The 13,401-nt window shown below is 34.5% G+C and overlaps 1 protein-coding gene across 3 annotated transcripts; it reads left to right on the top strand.

The window, feature by feature from the left end:
* The first annotated feature begins 1,449 nt into the window (after nt 1–1,449).
* Nucleotides 1,450–12,022, top strand: LOC131593314 (protein LNK2-like). 3 transcript variants are annotated; one of them, XM_058865775.1, is made up of 8 exons: nt 1,450–1,784; nt 6,143–6,452; nt 6,677–6,806; nt 7,395–7,701; nt 8,048–8,749; nt 8,852–9,009; nt 10,509–10,880; nt 11,486–12,022. In XM_058865775.1, the coding sequence occupies exons 1-7, from the start codon at nt 1,761–1,763 to the stop codon at nt 10,852–10,854; spliced, it is 1,977 nt and encodes a 658-aa protein (XP_058721758.1). In that variant the 5' UTR covers nt 1,450–1,760; the 3' UTR covers nt 10,855–10,880; nt 11,486–12,022. The 3 variants fall into 3 exon arrangements, with proteins under 3 accessions (XP_058721758.1, XP_058721759.1, XP_058721757.1); XM_058865776.1 differs by lacking the exon at nt 11,486–12,022 and adding an exon at nt 10,979–11,340 and having other exon boundaries at nt 6,680–6,806; XM_058865774.1 differs by lacking the exon at nt 11,486–12,022 and adding an exon at nt 10,979–11,340 and having other exon boundaries at nt 1,451–1,784.
* Nucleotides 12,023–13,401: the final 1,379 nt, after the last annotated feature.

The raw sequence follows: 13,401 nt of genomic DNA, 5'->3' as shown, positions 1-13,401 counted from the left end.
TTTTTTGGTTTGTTATATCTATAATATAAGAAAATACATAGTTGTTTAAAACCCCATTTTGCCCTCTTATTCATTTTGGGTTGACAAGTGGCACACTTCACCATCCTTTCTTCTACTTTTCCACCTTCTCACATCCTCTTGCCTATAGTTTCTACTTCCTCTTGCATATGTCCCATCAGTCTCTCACTTTTCTTCTTTCTATCTGCTTCCTTACTTCAGTCATCTTCTTGGGAGAAGTTCTTGAATAGTTCTCTCCCCTATAATTTCTAATTAATTAAATGGACATGTTTAAAATCATAATTAGTTATATTCCTGAGAAGAATAAAGAAATTAATCATTTATGTTAAAAAATAATCATTTTAAATGTATATTTATAAATGAATGATATTCAAAGTATTTTTCGATTTTGAAATGACAGAAATGAATAAAGAAATTGTATTTTGTATTAAAATGAATAAAGAAATTGTATTTTGTAGATAAATGAATAAAGAAATTGTATTTGTATTAAAAAAAATTATTGATCTAAGTGTTTTTTACGGGTACCAGACATTTTTTATACATTCAATTATTATTATTTCACGGGTACCGGACATTTTTCTATGCATTCAATTATTATTTTTTCACGGGTACCAGATATTTTTTTAATCATTTAATTATTAATTTTTCACTGGTACCGGACATTTTTCTATACATTCAATCATTATTTTTTCACGGGTACCAGACATTTTTCTATACATTCGATTATTATTTTTTCACGGGTACCAGACATTTTTCTTATACATTCAATTATTTTTTTTACGGGTACCAGAATTTTTCTAAACATTTAATTATTTTTTTTACGTGTACCAGACTTTTTTTATACATTCAATCATTATTTTTTTACGGATACCAGACATTTTTCTATACATTCAATTATTATTTGTTCACAGGTACTAGACATTTTTCTATTAAAAAATAAACATATAAAACAAATGCGCGTCCCGTACCAGAACCCGTGCGAACGCACGGGTTTGTTACTAGTTTTCCATTTAAGACATCAAAACGGACCCTTACAACTCATTTAATAACATAATGAACATTTAATTTAATAATATAATGTAGATTGGAACACACTAGTTATAATTCTCCCTTGTATTAGTCTTCGAACAATCACAGCCTCAACTTAAAAGGCAACACAATCACGAAAGCGACTTCCAAAACAACCACATCCATAAAAAAGGTCCTCCATGGACCCCACACAGCTCACCAAAAACCCAACCAAAAAGAAGAAAATCCGCAATCAAAAATAAATTATAAAATCCCAAAAAGTAAAAAATCAAACCAATCAAATCTCAGCATTTGATAGAGCCATTTCAAGCCACTACTTTAGATACGCTTCCTTACAACACGTGGGCCCCACGCTCCGTTTCTACACCATTCATCTAATCTTACGTCACTCACTTTCATCCTATTCATACTCTCTCTTCGTTTTTCTTCTTCTCTTTACAATTTCCGGTGCCGTTTTTTTTCTCCGTCGATTCCGCAATTTCTTCTTCTCTGTATTTTCTTTCGATTCGAATATTATTCATATTTGTTACTGTATATGTGAACCGTGAACTGTGAAACGACGCTGTTTTGTTTTGTTTTGTTTCACCGATTGATTTGACGGTGTGCGATTCTCGATGAGATTGTGGTGATTCCGGCGATGATTGAGCTAATTCGACGTTTAGTGTTTGATTCAGGTTTCAGTTTTGTGGATTGCTTTGTTCAGTTTATAAGAAATGTTTGATTGGAACGACGAAGAGGTGAGTCAATTTTTTTCAACTCGTTTTCTTCTTTTTCGGCTGTTGTTGATTTTGGAATTTTATTTGAAAATTTGTTCTGATTCAGTAGTTGAGATTTGTTTATTTATTTATTTTGGAATAAACTTTCGATTTAGTTCTTAAAGTGACGTTTTCAAACTAATATCTGAATTAGAGAGTTTTTCTTATACTTTAAGGACGAAAATGATAGGTTTTAGTTACTTTAGGAATTAATACTACTTATTAGTTTTATATAGTTTAGGATTAAGTTGTTGCTTTATTCTTTATTCGGTGATTTTTAGGTGTTAGTATTAGATTTGATGAGATTCTTCTTACGAACACGGGAAACACAACACCGATACTGACACGTCGACACGAGTCATAATTTGAAAAAATGAATAAGTTAAATATAATCACAAGTGTTGGTTTCGGAGACTGACACGTCGACACCCGTCATAATTTGAAAAAAAATGAATAAACGTAATCATGAGTGTTAGTTTCAGAGACCGCCACTGACACGTCGACACCAGTCATAATTTGAAAAACTAAATAAATTAAACGTAGTCACAAGTGTCGGTTTTGGAGACAGACACTGACGCAGACACACCCTTTTTAGGTGTCGGTGCTATATAGCTTATTATTGTTATGGATCTGATGATTTGCTATGTGTTTGGCTGTGGTGGTTAAACATGGAACTATTAGTTGATTGAGGTGAAGATGTTGTTTGTGTAGTTGGAAACTTTGTCTCCTATTAGTATAACTGTCTTTTGGATTTTACTTTATTGTTTCACGATATGCTATTTAGTAAATGTTGTCCAATAGACGCTAATATCACTATTGTGTAGTAGGATTGTAACAATCTGTTATTTTCTGCTAACCGTAGTTGACAATATTGGTCTTATGAGGTCTACGGTGGACCGGTGATTGAAAATCTTTCAAAACTTTGGTGTCGGCTGACATCGTCACGTTTAAATAGAAGTTTAGGGTATTTCATGCGCTTACGAATGAAGAGAGACTGGTCTTATCCAAGGTTGTTAAGATCGGGAGGGATAGTAAGATCGTAAAACATAAGACTGTAACTAAGATCACAAGATTCTACCCAATTATTTTTGTAAGATCGGGAGGGGGTAGCAAGATCGTAAAACATATGATCGTAACTAATATCGTAAGTTATTACTAAAACAAAAAAATAATACTATAAGTTTGAATTATTTTTCATGATATTTTGGTTGGCAAGTGTATTCGTGGGAAAATGACCTCCGCCGAACCGTAATTGTTGTGCCTCGGCATCTTGTTATCCTTTTCGAATTTTAATGATAATGATTGGAACATGGTCGATCGTGGCCGGAACTAACCAAGATCTCACATAATCAATGCTTTTATGATTTTTTCCCCCACAATTTGGCCACAACACACAATTCTACATAAGATCGGAATCTTTGGGGGCGAGTGAGATCGTAAAGTCGTAAGATTTTAAGATCTAGATCATGATCTTGACAACCTTGGTCTTATCGGTGTTGATTCTTTGTTTTTTTTGCTGAACCGACACCCAACTAGGTCACTTGCATAGTTGTTAGGGTGAAGAGTACCACACGCTTCTTCTTACGGAGAGTTGTACTGTTTGTTGTTAGTTTCAGACAATTTTTACTCATTGCTCCACCATAGACCATATGCGACACTTCTCTACCCTAGAAGCCGCTTTTGATTTGATGGTTTTAGAATTATTTAAGCTAATATCTGTCAATGACAAAGTACAGAAAGTTAAAGGGGAAATAATTGAAGGATATATTGAATCTGAATCTGGTTCCTCTCAGTCAGGAAATTATTTGAAAGTGTTTTTCAGGTAGGGAAAATCATTTTATTTTGTTTCTGCATTTTCCATTCTGTTTGTGAGAGTTCAGAATTTTCCGTTGTTGAATATAGATGATATAGGTTTATATGGTGAAAAGATACAGGGAAATATACAATGGGCTATACTTATCCAACAAGCAGGCAATATTGTGGAAACTGATTTTCCCATCTCTAACTATTGAGTCAATGGAATTGTGAAAGGAGGTAAGGAACCGTGTTTCAATAGAATTCTGAGTTAAGGACTGAAGCCTGAAGGTTTATAGTAAATTTTCAGGCTTTGATCAGATGTTGAAATGGTAATTAAAGAGTAAAATTTATGGTTAATATCCCTTGACTATTGTCACTAGTACCAGATACCTTAAATCAAGTTTTGGACTCATGGGTGTAGTGGGAGATTAACACGATTGTCCGGAAACCTAGAGAAAGGTAAGAAAAGTCAAGAGTATGAGGTGGTGATATATTAATATCTTTTGCAAAAACTTTTATCAGGTTTTCAGGTGATTTTTGATCTGTCACCTCTGTTGGTTGCATAGCAAGGTCAGAAAGTAGAGGATTAGGACTCAAAACTGTTAGTAGCCAATTGAAGGAATTTATAGCAAATAAACAGGTAATTGAGGGAACAAATAGAAATTGCTCAACATATAATTAATTGTAATAATGAGAGAATAAATAAGGACCATCTCACAGATGATAAATTTTATTTGACATGAGAAAATCTAGGGGCCATCCTCATGCATTTGATCATAATTGATAGGAAAGAATAAATAGGGAGCAAAAAAGTTAGTAAGCAAGTGTTTTATGAAAGGGTTTACTCAGGGAGAATCCAGGTCATATTACCTGATATGTAATACTTTTTCGGTACAAGTAATGCTTTTCCTACTCTTCATGATTCATACAGCCCTAAGGGAAATTGCAGTGGGCTCAGCATATTTACATGAATGTTTAGAGTCGTAGAAAGTTGGATCATATTAAAGGGAAATGCTCCAAAGAAGTATGACCCAGAGTTTGCGCGTTTGGATGATGAAGACTCATTTTTGTGTCTGGTTGTGGAACTCATGATTGTGATAATCTTTACCAACTTTTTCCTTGAAGTAGGATTTCTCTACCAGCTATGACTTAAAAACAAAATTTTTCAACACCAAACAAGGAAACATGTCTGTTACAGAGTGTTACTGGATCCGTAATTTCCACCTTGGCTATGTTTGTTGGGAGAGTTTGGATTTTTGGATGAAAGAAAAGGCTTCTCTCACTTTCCTAGGTTTTCTATACAATATTGGGGGATTGATACTTGTAGGACAGTTATTCTTGATTGATCATTTTTTGTGAATGTTTGAGAAAGAGTGTAACTTTACCTGTATCCTAGGAGACCGACATTTTTGTGAAGCTCCTTAATCTGCACACCTTGCTTATTCAGTCAACTTTTCCTCAAGACCAATTGGCAACCAACAATAGTTTTGGTAGAAGGTAAAGGGACTGGATCCTAAGGTTAAGAGCATCAATATTTTATGCTAGCAATCGAGTCTAGCTTCCACTATATTCGATTAGTCATAGCAAGTTGACAAATCTTAATGAGGTATGGAAACAGCTTAGTATTTCACTGAAGTAAACAATAAAATTGATGAATCCTTTGTTAGCTAAAACATATTGTCGTCTTTTGAGTTATAGAAATAGTGCTGTTAGAAATAATGTGAATAGGGTAAATTTTGCTGGTTCTATGTAATTGCAGCTAGAACATCGCACCTGTCATGTATGATTTTTGTCTTCATACAATAGACTTTTTCCCAGAGCTCCCTTAATATATCTTAGAATGTGAGTTGTTGCATTTCTATTCGTGATAATTCGATCTTTTGGTAAAGGAAGAAGCATAATGCTATCGAGCGATAGCCTCAAACCACCTATGAACTTATTTGGCTCAAACAGTTTCTTAAAGAATCGAGGTTCCCTCGTAAATTTAAATGATCAACTGGGAGGTGTTTTTATTCAGTCATCGAGGTCCTCGAACTAGTTACGCATGTAACAAGCTTGGCACACAACTTGAGGGATAGTGTTTGAAATAATGTAAATAGAATAATTCTAAAATATAAGGTTCCTTCGTAAATTTCAATGATCAGTTGGGAGGTGCCATTGAGGTCCTCGTTACGTGTGTAATAAGCTTGGCGCACAACTTGAGGGATAGTGTTAGAAATAATGTAAAAAAAATAATTCCAAAATGATTCTTCGTAATTATTACAATTGAGGGTAATTATGAATACCTATACTTATTATGGCTCTGATTTGTAATATATAGGCGCACAAATCCCTTCATGTATTTCATCTCTTTTCTTTCTCAATTTATGTCTACCTGGTTATAAAGTTCATGTAGAATTTTATATTGTCTAATCCTCGTTCTTCATGCATTTCCCTTCTTCCTTTTGCCTACTTATTTTGCGCCTATCAGCATCTAAAGAGTACTCTTATTTTCTTACTTCCGCACTCAATAATAGTAGTGTTTTATAATGGGAAATTTTCAGCTTGCTAATATAATATGGGATGAGGGAGGGGAGAGCGATGACCATATTGTTCCTTTTCCGGAGAGAAGTGAAGATCTTAGAAACAAGAAAGAAGTGAATCAGGAACCAGCTGCGTGTAAGCTTACCAAGCGGAAGCAACCTGAAACGAAAACTGATTTTCACAGTAAACCAGGAAGCAGTTCAAACCTTGATAATAGTGGAAGACTACTTGCCACAGGATATGGAGAAAGCTCATGGTCGGACTTGTCTTTATCCAGTGCAGCTAAAATTGACCAGGGTTCTCTGGGAAATGACCCATCTAAAACTCAAGGTGAACTTAGCAAACTCAGTACATGAAGAGGTGATAAAATTGCTAATTGCTGGAATTATTAGCAGATAGCTTGTCTCATATTTGTCTATGCGTTTTTGTTTGTGCAGGCATCTGTCTGCTGATGTTTTTTTGTGCTTGCATCCCACCGTCATAATATGAAAAATAATGAACATGCATACTATTAGCTATATTTTTCCATTCCTAATTGTATAAATGTTTGACAGAAGAGACCACACATCATGAAAATGATGCTGAATTTTTTCAAAATGCTGACGAAGGGAAAGAACAAGGTGATTTTGTTGATTACGACTGGGCTAACATAGGAAGTTTTGATGACCTTGATCGAATTTTCAGGTAAAGTAGATTATCTATATTATTCTGTATCTGATCTGATACAAGCATATGTCTGCCAGCATTGTAGCATTATGATCAGAATTGTCATGGATTTTGTATTGTTTTTTGCCAGAATTTCCGAAATCTAAAATGGATTAAACTCTCCCGTTAACCTAGCTTCTGTATTCACCACTTTTCAGAGTTGTTTACAAACGGATCCATCTTAGTTTAAGTCCCTTCAAATCTATTCCTTGAAACTTATCTGCAGCTATGCAGTTGTAGCTGAGATAATGGAGTAAAATTATTCAAAGTAAAAAAGGGATGATTCTGATTTTAAATTTTGGAACACCTTTACTCTTTAAAATAGGAAACAGGGCTTCATGTTTCTAATTTTTGAACTTTGATGATTGTCAGTGGGTAGTTTTACTTCCCATTGGCTTTCATCATATGTGCACGCAATGGGCAACATTGGGAAGAAGTACTGAAGTTCCTGAGTAAAAGTAAACAATAGCAGACATGCATCTATCCTTATAGACTATAGTTGTTAGTCTTTCTATTTTACAATGGCATCTATCTGACTGAATATTCTCACAAGTGATGATTTTGCAGCAATGATGACCCTATATTTGGCCATGCAAGTCTTGATAATTCTGATGAGCTTTGGTCTGCTAAAGATGTGAGTAACGATCAAGCACCAGCATCATTGGACGCACCAAATCCCACCGATGCTTTAAGGAATAGATCAGAGCATTTTGAAATCAAAGAAGAATACATTCATTCTAGTGACCAATCATTTTCTCTTAGTTACGATAAGATTTCTGGTCCTGCTGCATATCAAAGCATACAAAATTCGCACACAACTGATAATGTGGAATGTGCTGGAGATAGAAGTAAGCTTACTGGAAAGGGGCAGCAGGTATGTCAAGTAATTTTCAACGACAGTCCATTATTGAGTTCTCTATTTGTATAGTGGAACAAATAAAATTTTCATTTTGTCCTATAGACTACATGATCCCGATATGTTAGGAAATATTATTTCTTCTCTCTCTGACTCTCATATATTTAAAAGTTTCTAGTTGCATTTTAGTTTCTTAAGGAAGCACTAGTTTTGTTGCATCCTTCTTTGTGCAATCTGTTTGATTTAATTTGCATGATTTTCTCTAAATGGTTCCACACCTTTACATAATCATGTGCCAAGGATTTCACCTGTATTCTTCTCAAATCCATCAAAAGATTTATTCTGTTATTTTATATATATGCAGAGTTTTAGGCAAACGAATCAGTTGGAAATCCAGAAAAAAGCACAGATAAAACAAGAAGGGAAAGATTTACAGGATTATTATGGTAATTGGTCTTCTTCAGCAACATCGGCAAGACAATATGAGAATCAATTGACACCTTCTGTTTTACAATCCTTCCCCTCTTCAATTCTTGGGCAACGGAAGCAACTCCAAGGACCTGAAACACTATATCAGAACATCATAAATCCATATGCAGCTCCTTCTGTGTATGGTAACCTTACTAATGCATATCCTGCTATGCCAATGATGTCACAGATTCAGTCGGGAAATCTTAGGCATCAGTCTATGCTCTCTGGGTATGAAACATCTCCTGGTTCGGTGAAACCTTTGAAAAGTTATGCCGGCTCAGTCAATCCTCAAACTATGACTCCTCAGGAGAAAATTGAAAAATTGAGGCGGCGGCAGCAAATGCAAGCAATGCTTGCTATTCAGAAACAGCAGCAAGTACTGGGCCACCAAGTTCCTAGCACTAGTAAATCTGTCGCTCAAAAAGGCCCCCCAGAAATTCAAAGTCATCTAAGCGATGGGACTGATCCTAAAGTTGAAGATTTAAGAACTCTTCCTCCAATTGAACAAGGTGATTCTAATACAATATCTCTGGCAATTGATGATGATTTTGTTGAAGAAACCATACTGTACAGGATTCAGGACGTTATATCAAAGGTATTGTTGAGTTGCAACTTGCTTATGTATGCTTGCAGTAAAATTATTTTGTTGTACACTAATTTGGACATGGCTTCAATCCCGAGGCAAACTTTTCTACAGTTAGATGTCAAAACAAGAGTCTGCATCAGAGATAGTTTGTTTCGGCTGTCACAAAGTGCAAAGAAAAGGCATTATGCTAGTGACACAAGCAGTACAAACAACAATAACAAAGAGGAGTGTGATTTTTTTGCAAAAGAAGAAAGCAGTAGCCAGAACAGGTTAGAAAAGTTAGAGTAATATGCCACTACTTTAATTGCCATGATTGCTTAATTTTTGTTTATAAGTAACACACTTATTATTATGAATTCAGTATTATTATTTTATCTATGATGGACAGCTCCGAAAGCTAAATAATGAGTACTATAAGGTATTGGAGAACCAAGTGAAACTATTATGAAGTGTGAGAAAATGTTGGGAAACAGAGGAAAGAGCTAAAATAATAAATTGGCTTAAACAACTTTTTATCCTTTGTAATACATCAATTTCGGCTATTGTTCCTTTAAAAATTTCCATTGGTTTGAGTTCATGAAATTTAGGAATAGTTGTTTTTGGTCATCTTAATTTTGATCTGAGTCCCGTAATATTTGTCCATATTGAATCGCTCCCCGGGTAATACATGAACCATATTCGTTTAGTATGCGGAGTAAGGACTAAAAAAGTAAAAGTAAAAACAAGAATTAAAAGTAAGTCTGGAACTAAACCCAAACAATATATATCATGGGAATAAAACCGACAAGGATTTTTATGGGGTCTAAACTGGAAACGTTGTTTACTACAGGGACTAAAAAGTCATTTGGATATACATACCTATAATGTTGATTCGATAATCTCACAACACGGTTACATTCAATCACAACCATTTAGATTAGAGTAGGTTTAACTTAGATGACTTCTTGTTAGCCAGGCCATGTAAATTATTGGTTGGTGCTGTGCAGAATAGACATGGCCTTTGTTAAGAAATGTGGTAGGGCCTAACTCATCCCTACAAAACCGGTTGGTAGGGTGAGGATTGCCTCCACTTATAATGACATGTTCAGGCCATATATTGTCCGATGTGGGACTCTTAGCACACCCCCTCACGTCCAGGACTAGACAACTGGAGCGTGGAAATAAATGGCGGGTGGCCCGATAGCGGAAACCATAAAAGGTGGCCCACCGGATCTTAAACGAAGCTTTGATACCATGTTAAGAAATGTGGTAGGGCCTAACTCATCCCTACAAAACCGGTTGGTAGGGTGAGGATTGCCTCCACTTATAAAGACATGTTCAGGCCATATATTGTCCGATGTGGGACTCTTAACAACCTTGGTTATTTAAATGATCACTTATCATGACTTAAGTAGGACTTTGGTTTCCTAGTTATTTTATTTGAGAGGACAACATTTTATCCCGTAATAAGGAGTGAGGTAGGCTCTTAGTTGGCAAGTTTGTTATGCCTTAGTAGTATAAATAATGAGGTGGGTGAATTGTTCTGATTATACAAGGATTATTCAATGAACCATTATGGTTAGGCAGATAGAGTTTTCTCCATCTCTGAGGAACTTGGCTCGGGGGTAGATTGGGTTTCATTCCTTTCTACACTTCTATCTTTCATTTTACTGTTGCAAGAGCTTTAGCTCATTTTTCATCTAATAATGATGTTATTCTATATTCCTTAATTTGTGGTTTCCATCATTTAACAGCTATTTTTACTTGACAAACCATGTTGGTATCACAGATATGCCAGGATGCCTGATGTTGAAACAGAGACAAATTCCATTGATCGAACTGTGGCTCGTTTACTCTTTCATAGGCCTGTGGAGTTAACAGGAAATTATTCTGACAAACTGGAGTCGCCCATTTCAACTAAGGTGCAATGTGAAAGCAAAGCAGCTGACCAAGTAGACTTCTCCATGAGATGCTTACAAGAGGAGAACTTGAGATGTAATCAACATTTTTCTCCCCTTGGGTTAGAGAATCCCCGTCCATCTTTTGTGGTCCAGCCTTTGAATCAAGTTAAAAATAGTCTCAGCATAACTTCAGAGGATCCATCTAACCCTCAGGAGTTTGAAGCCTCTCAATGAAGAAAGAGGTTATGCAGAACGAGAAGGTAATTATTTATTCCTACAGTTCTTATTGCAATGCTTTCCTAGTTTAATTTTTATATGAGAATTTACTGGTAATTCAAATGTTTTATTTTATTGTCAGCCTTCTGGATCATATAACCAAGCTCAAGTATCAATGTAGATTCCCGAGAACCAGTTTCATATTTGCATGTTATCAGTAATATTTATGTTTCACCTGTTTTAAAACATGAGATGTGTATCCTTTTATCTGACCATACTTAAGGTCGCCAGTGCTAAGTTGTTTTAGTCATAGCTACATTAAATATTTGCAGCAAAGCCACTCGTATCAAATTAATAATGGCTGCGCTGCCTGACTTAAACCATGCTTTAAAGTTTGTGTCATATTTTTGCATGTACCACTGGCCAAACTTGTCCTTTATCTGGAATGATGATTTGTGTGTTACCATTTGAGATAAAGCCATAAACTTATGATTAATTTACTCATATTGCTCTCACATAAAAATGACTCTCTTGCTTCTTAGGTCTTACTTAATAAGAATACTCTTTGGTTTCATCCAAAAACTGTGTTCCACAGAGGTATAACAGGTGTCATAATATATGTCTTCATCTCAATTACTTTAATTTTCAGGGTGACTGTCATATATGGGGAGTTTACTCAGTTTATCACCTCATTTCACATTGATTACTTGCCATGCTTTTTGAAGGTAAAAAAGATTATTGCTGGCTTTCTAATAATGTAGTGCAAAAATATGCCTACATTAAGTTGTTTTCCTCCTTGCTCAGAGTCTATGAGCTTAATAGGCCCATGGCTAATCCATATATAGTTTGGATGAAGTTGGTGCTGCATTTTCTGTTTGACTTCGAAGATTCTATCAATAGTTGATGGATGATGACAATGAAAGCCATGAGGAGAATGGTCAAGGGATTGAACTTAACTTATATTAGGAAATCGAAAAATGTAACTAATTGTAAACAAATATGATGGACGGGCGTGTATCTAGAGAGTCGAGGATCCGTATACATCAGATTTTAAAGTTGGTATACTTACACTAAGTTATAGGATCCGTTTACATTAGGTTTTAAAGTTGGTATACTTATGCTTTTAAGTTATAGTTGGTATACTTATGCTATTAAGTTATAGGATCCGTTTACATCAGGTTTTAAAGTTGATATACTTACAATTTTAAGGTTGGTCATATTTGCAAGAAAAAATTTATTTTTTAGATTTATCGGATAATTAATGTATTTGATCTATATATTGTCTAAATATATTAGTTATTTAAAAAATTTTAAAAAACTTTTTATTATAAATAGAATCGAAGGAAGTATATCTTAAAATGTTGGACATTAATAACTCATATTTTTAAATAAATTCTAACTATGATGAAGTGCGAAATAATTTTAAAACCGTACACTTTTTTAAATAAAACAAATCTACTTAATAGAGCTTTCGTACACTTTTTTAAATAAAAAATATCTACCTAATAGAGCTTTTGTTTCAATGCTTATATATCGGCTAATTTTTTATTTGATGTCAAATTCTAATTCATATGATTCAATGTTATTTTTCTCTCTGTTTTAAAATAAATGTTGTTTAAGGTTTTTGCACACAAATGAAAGAATATAATTATAGTGTCGTAAGACATACCACTTTTACTATATTGATCTTACAAAATAATAATTAAATGACACAATTAAAAAAATTACAATCATTATTATATTAAAAAGTGAAATTGATATTTATTTTAAAACAAATTTTATTTGAGTGAAGATCCATTTTGGTCCTTCACAAAGATTACACAATCTGAAAATTCTTATAACACACGATGGATGTCGTATCAGATGTTATGACATCCACTTAAGAACTAATTATAGAATTTTGCAGAGAGTAAACAAAAACAGTAAAGAACACAGATGATTGTTTACCCAGTTCGATGTACAACAACACCTACTCTAGGGGCTATCAAGCCAGGGAGCAAATCCATTATAAGCAGTATTAATTCAGAGCTAAACTACCCGTTTACAACTAGACCTACCCAATGCAATTTCAATCTAGTGCTAGGCCTGAGTCCCTACTCACTCCCCCTCAATCACAGCAGTGATAACAAACAGAAAACTATGAAAAGCTAATTGAAGACACACTTCAAACAAATTTTGATCTTGCTTAAAAGCTTCAATCAAGAGACACAACACTCATGCTTTAAAGCTTAGAGTGACACAACAAATTACAACTCAAACACCCTACTCCAATACAATCATCAAGGTGATAATTGCTTGGATTACAAGAAAACACTAACACAAACACACGTGAAAATAAAACACACCAATGCACAAAAATTTTCACGCCAAAAACTCTACCTCTGAAAGTAGGATTAACAATCTTCTTATAGGCAGCACTTGAGCCTTAGGCCTTCCAAACATAAATTAGAGTTAATCAAGTTAACCTAATTTCCACATCATCAGGGTGTTCACACATATGCTGTAGACGAAACATTTTAGCGTAAACCATACAACACAAAATATATAGTTTCATAAATTGTAGGC

The sequence above is a fragment of the Vicia villosa genome, linkage group LG3, assembly GCF_029867415.1.
Source record: "Vicia villosa cultivar HV-30 ecotype Madison, WI linkage group LG3, Vvil1.0, whole genome shotgun sequence".
Taxonomy (NCBI): Eukaryota; Viridiplantae; Streptophyta; class Magnoliopsida; order Fabales; family Fabaceae; genus Vicia; species Vicia villosa.
Note: the sequence above shows the minus strand (reverse complement) of the source record. Positions and strands in the feature narration are given on the sequence as shown.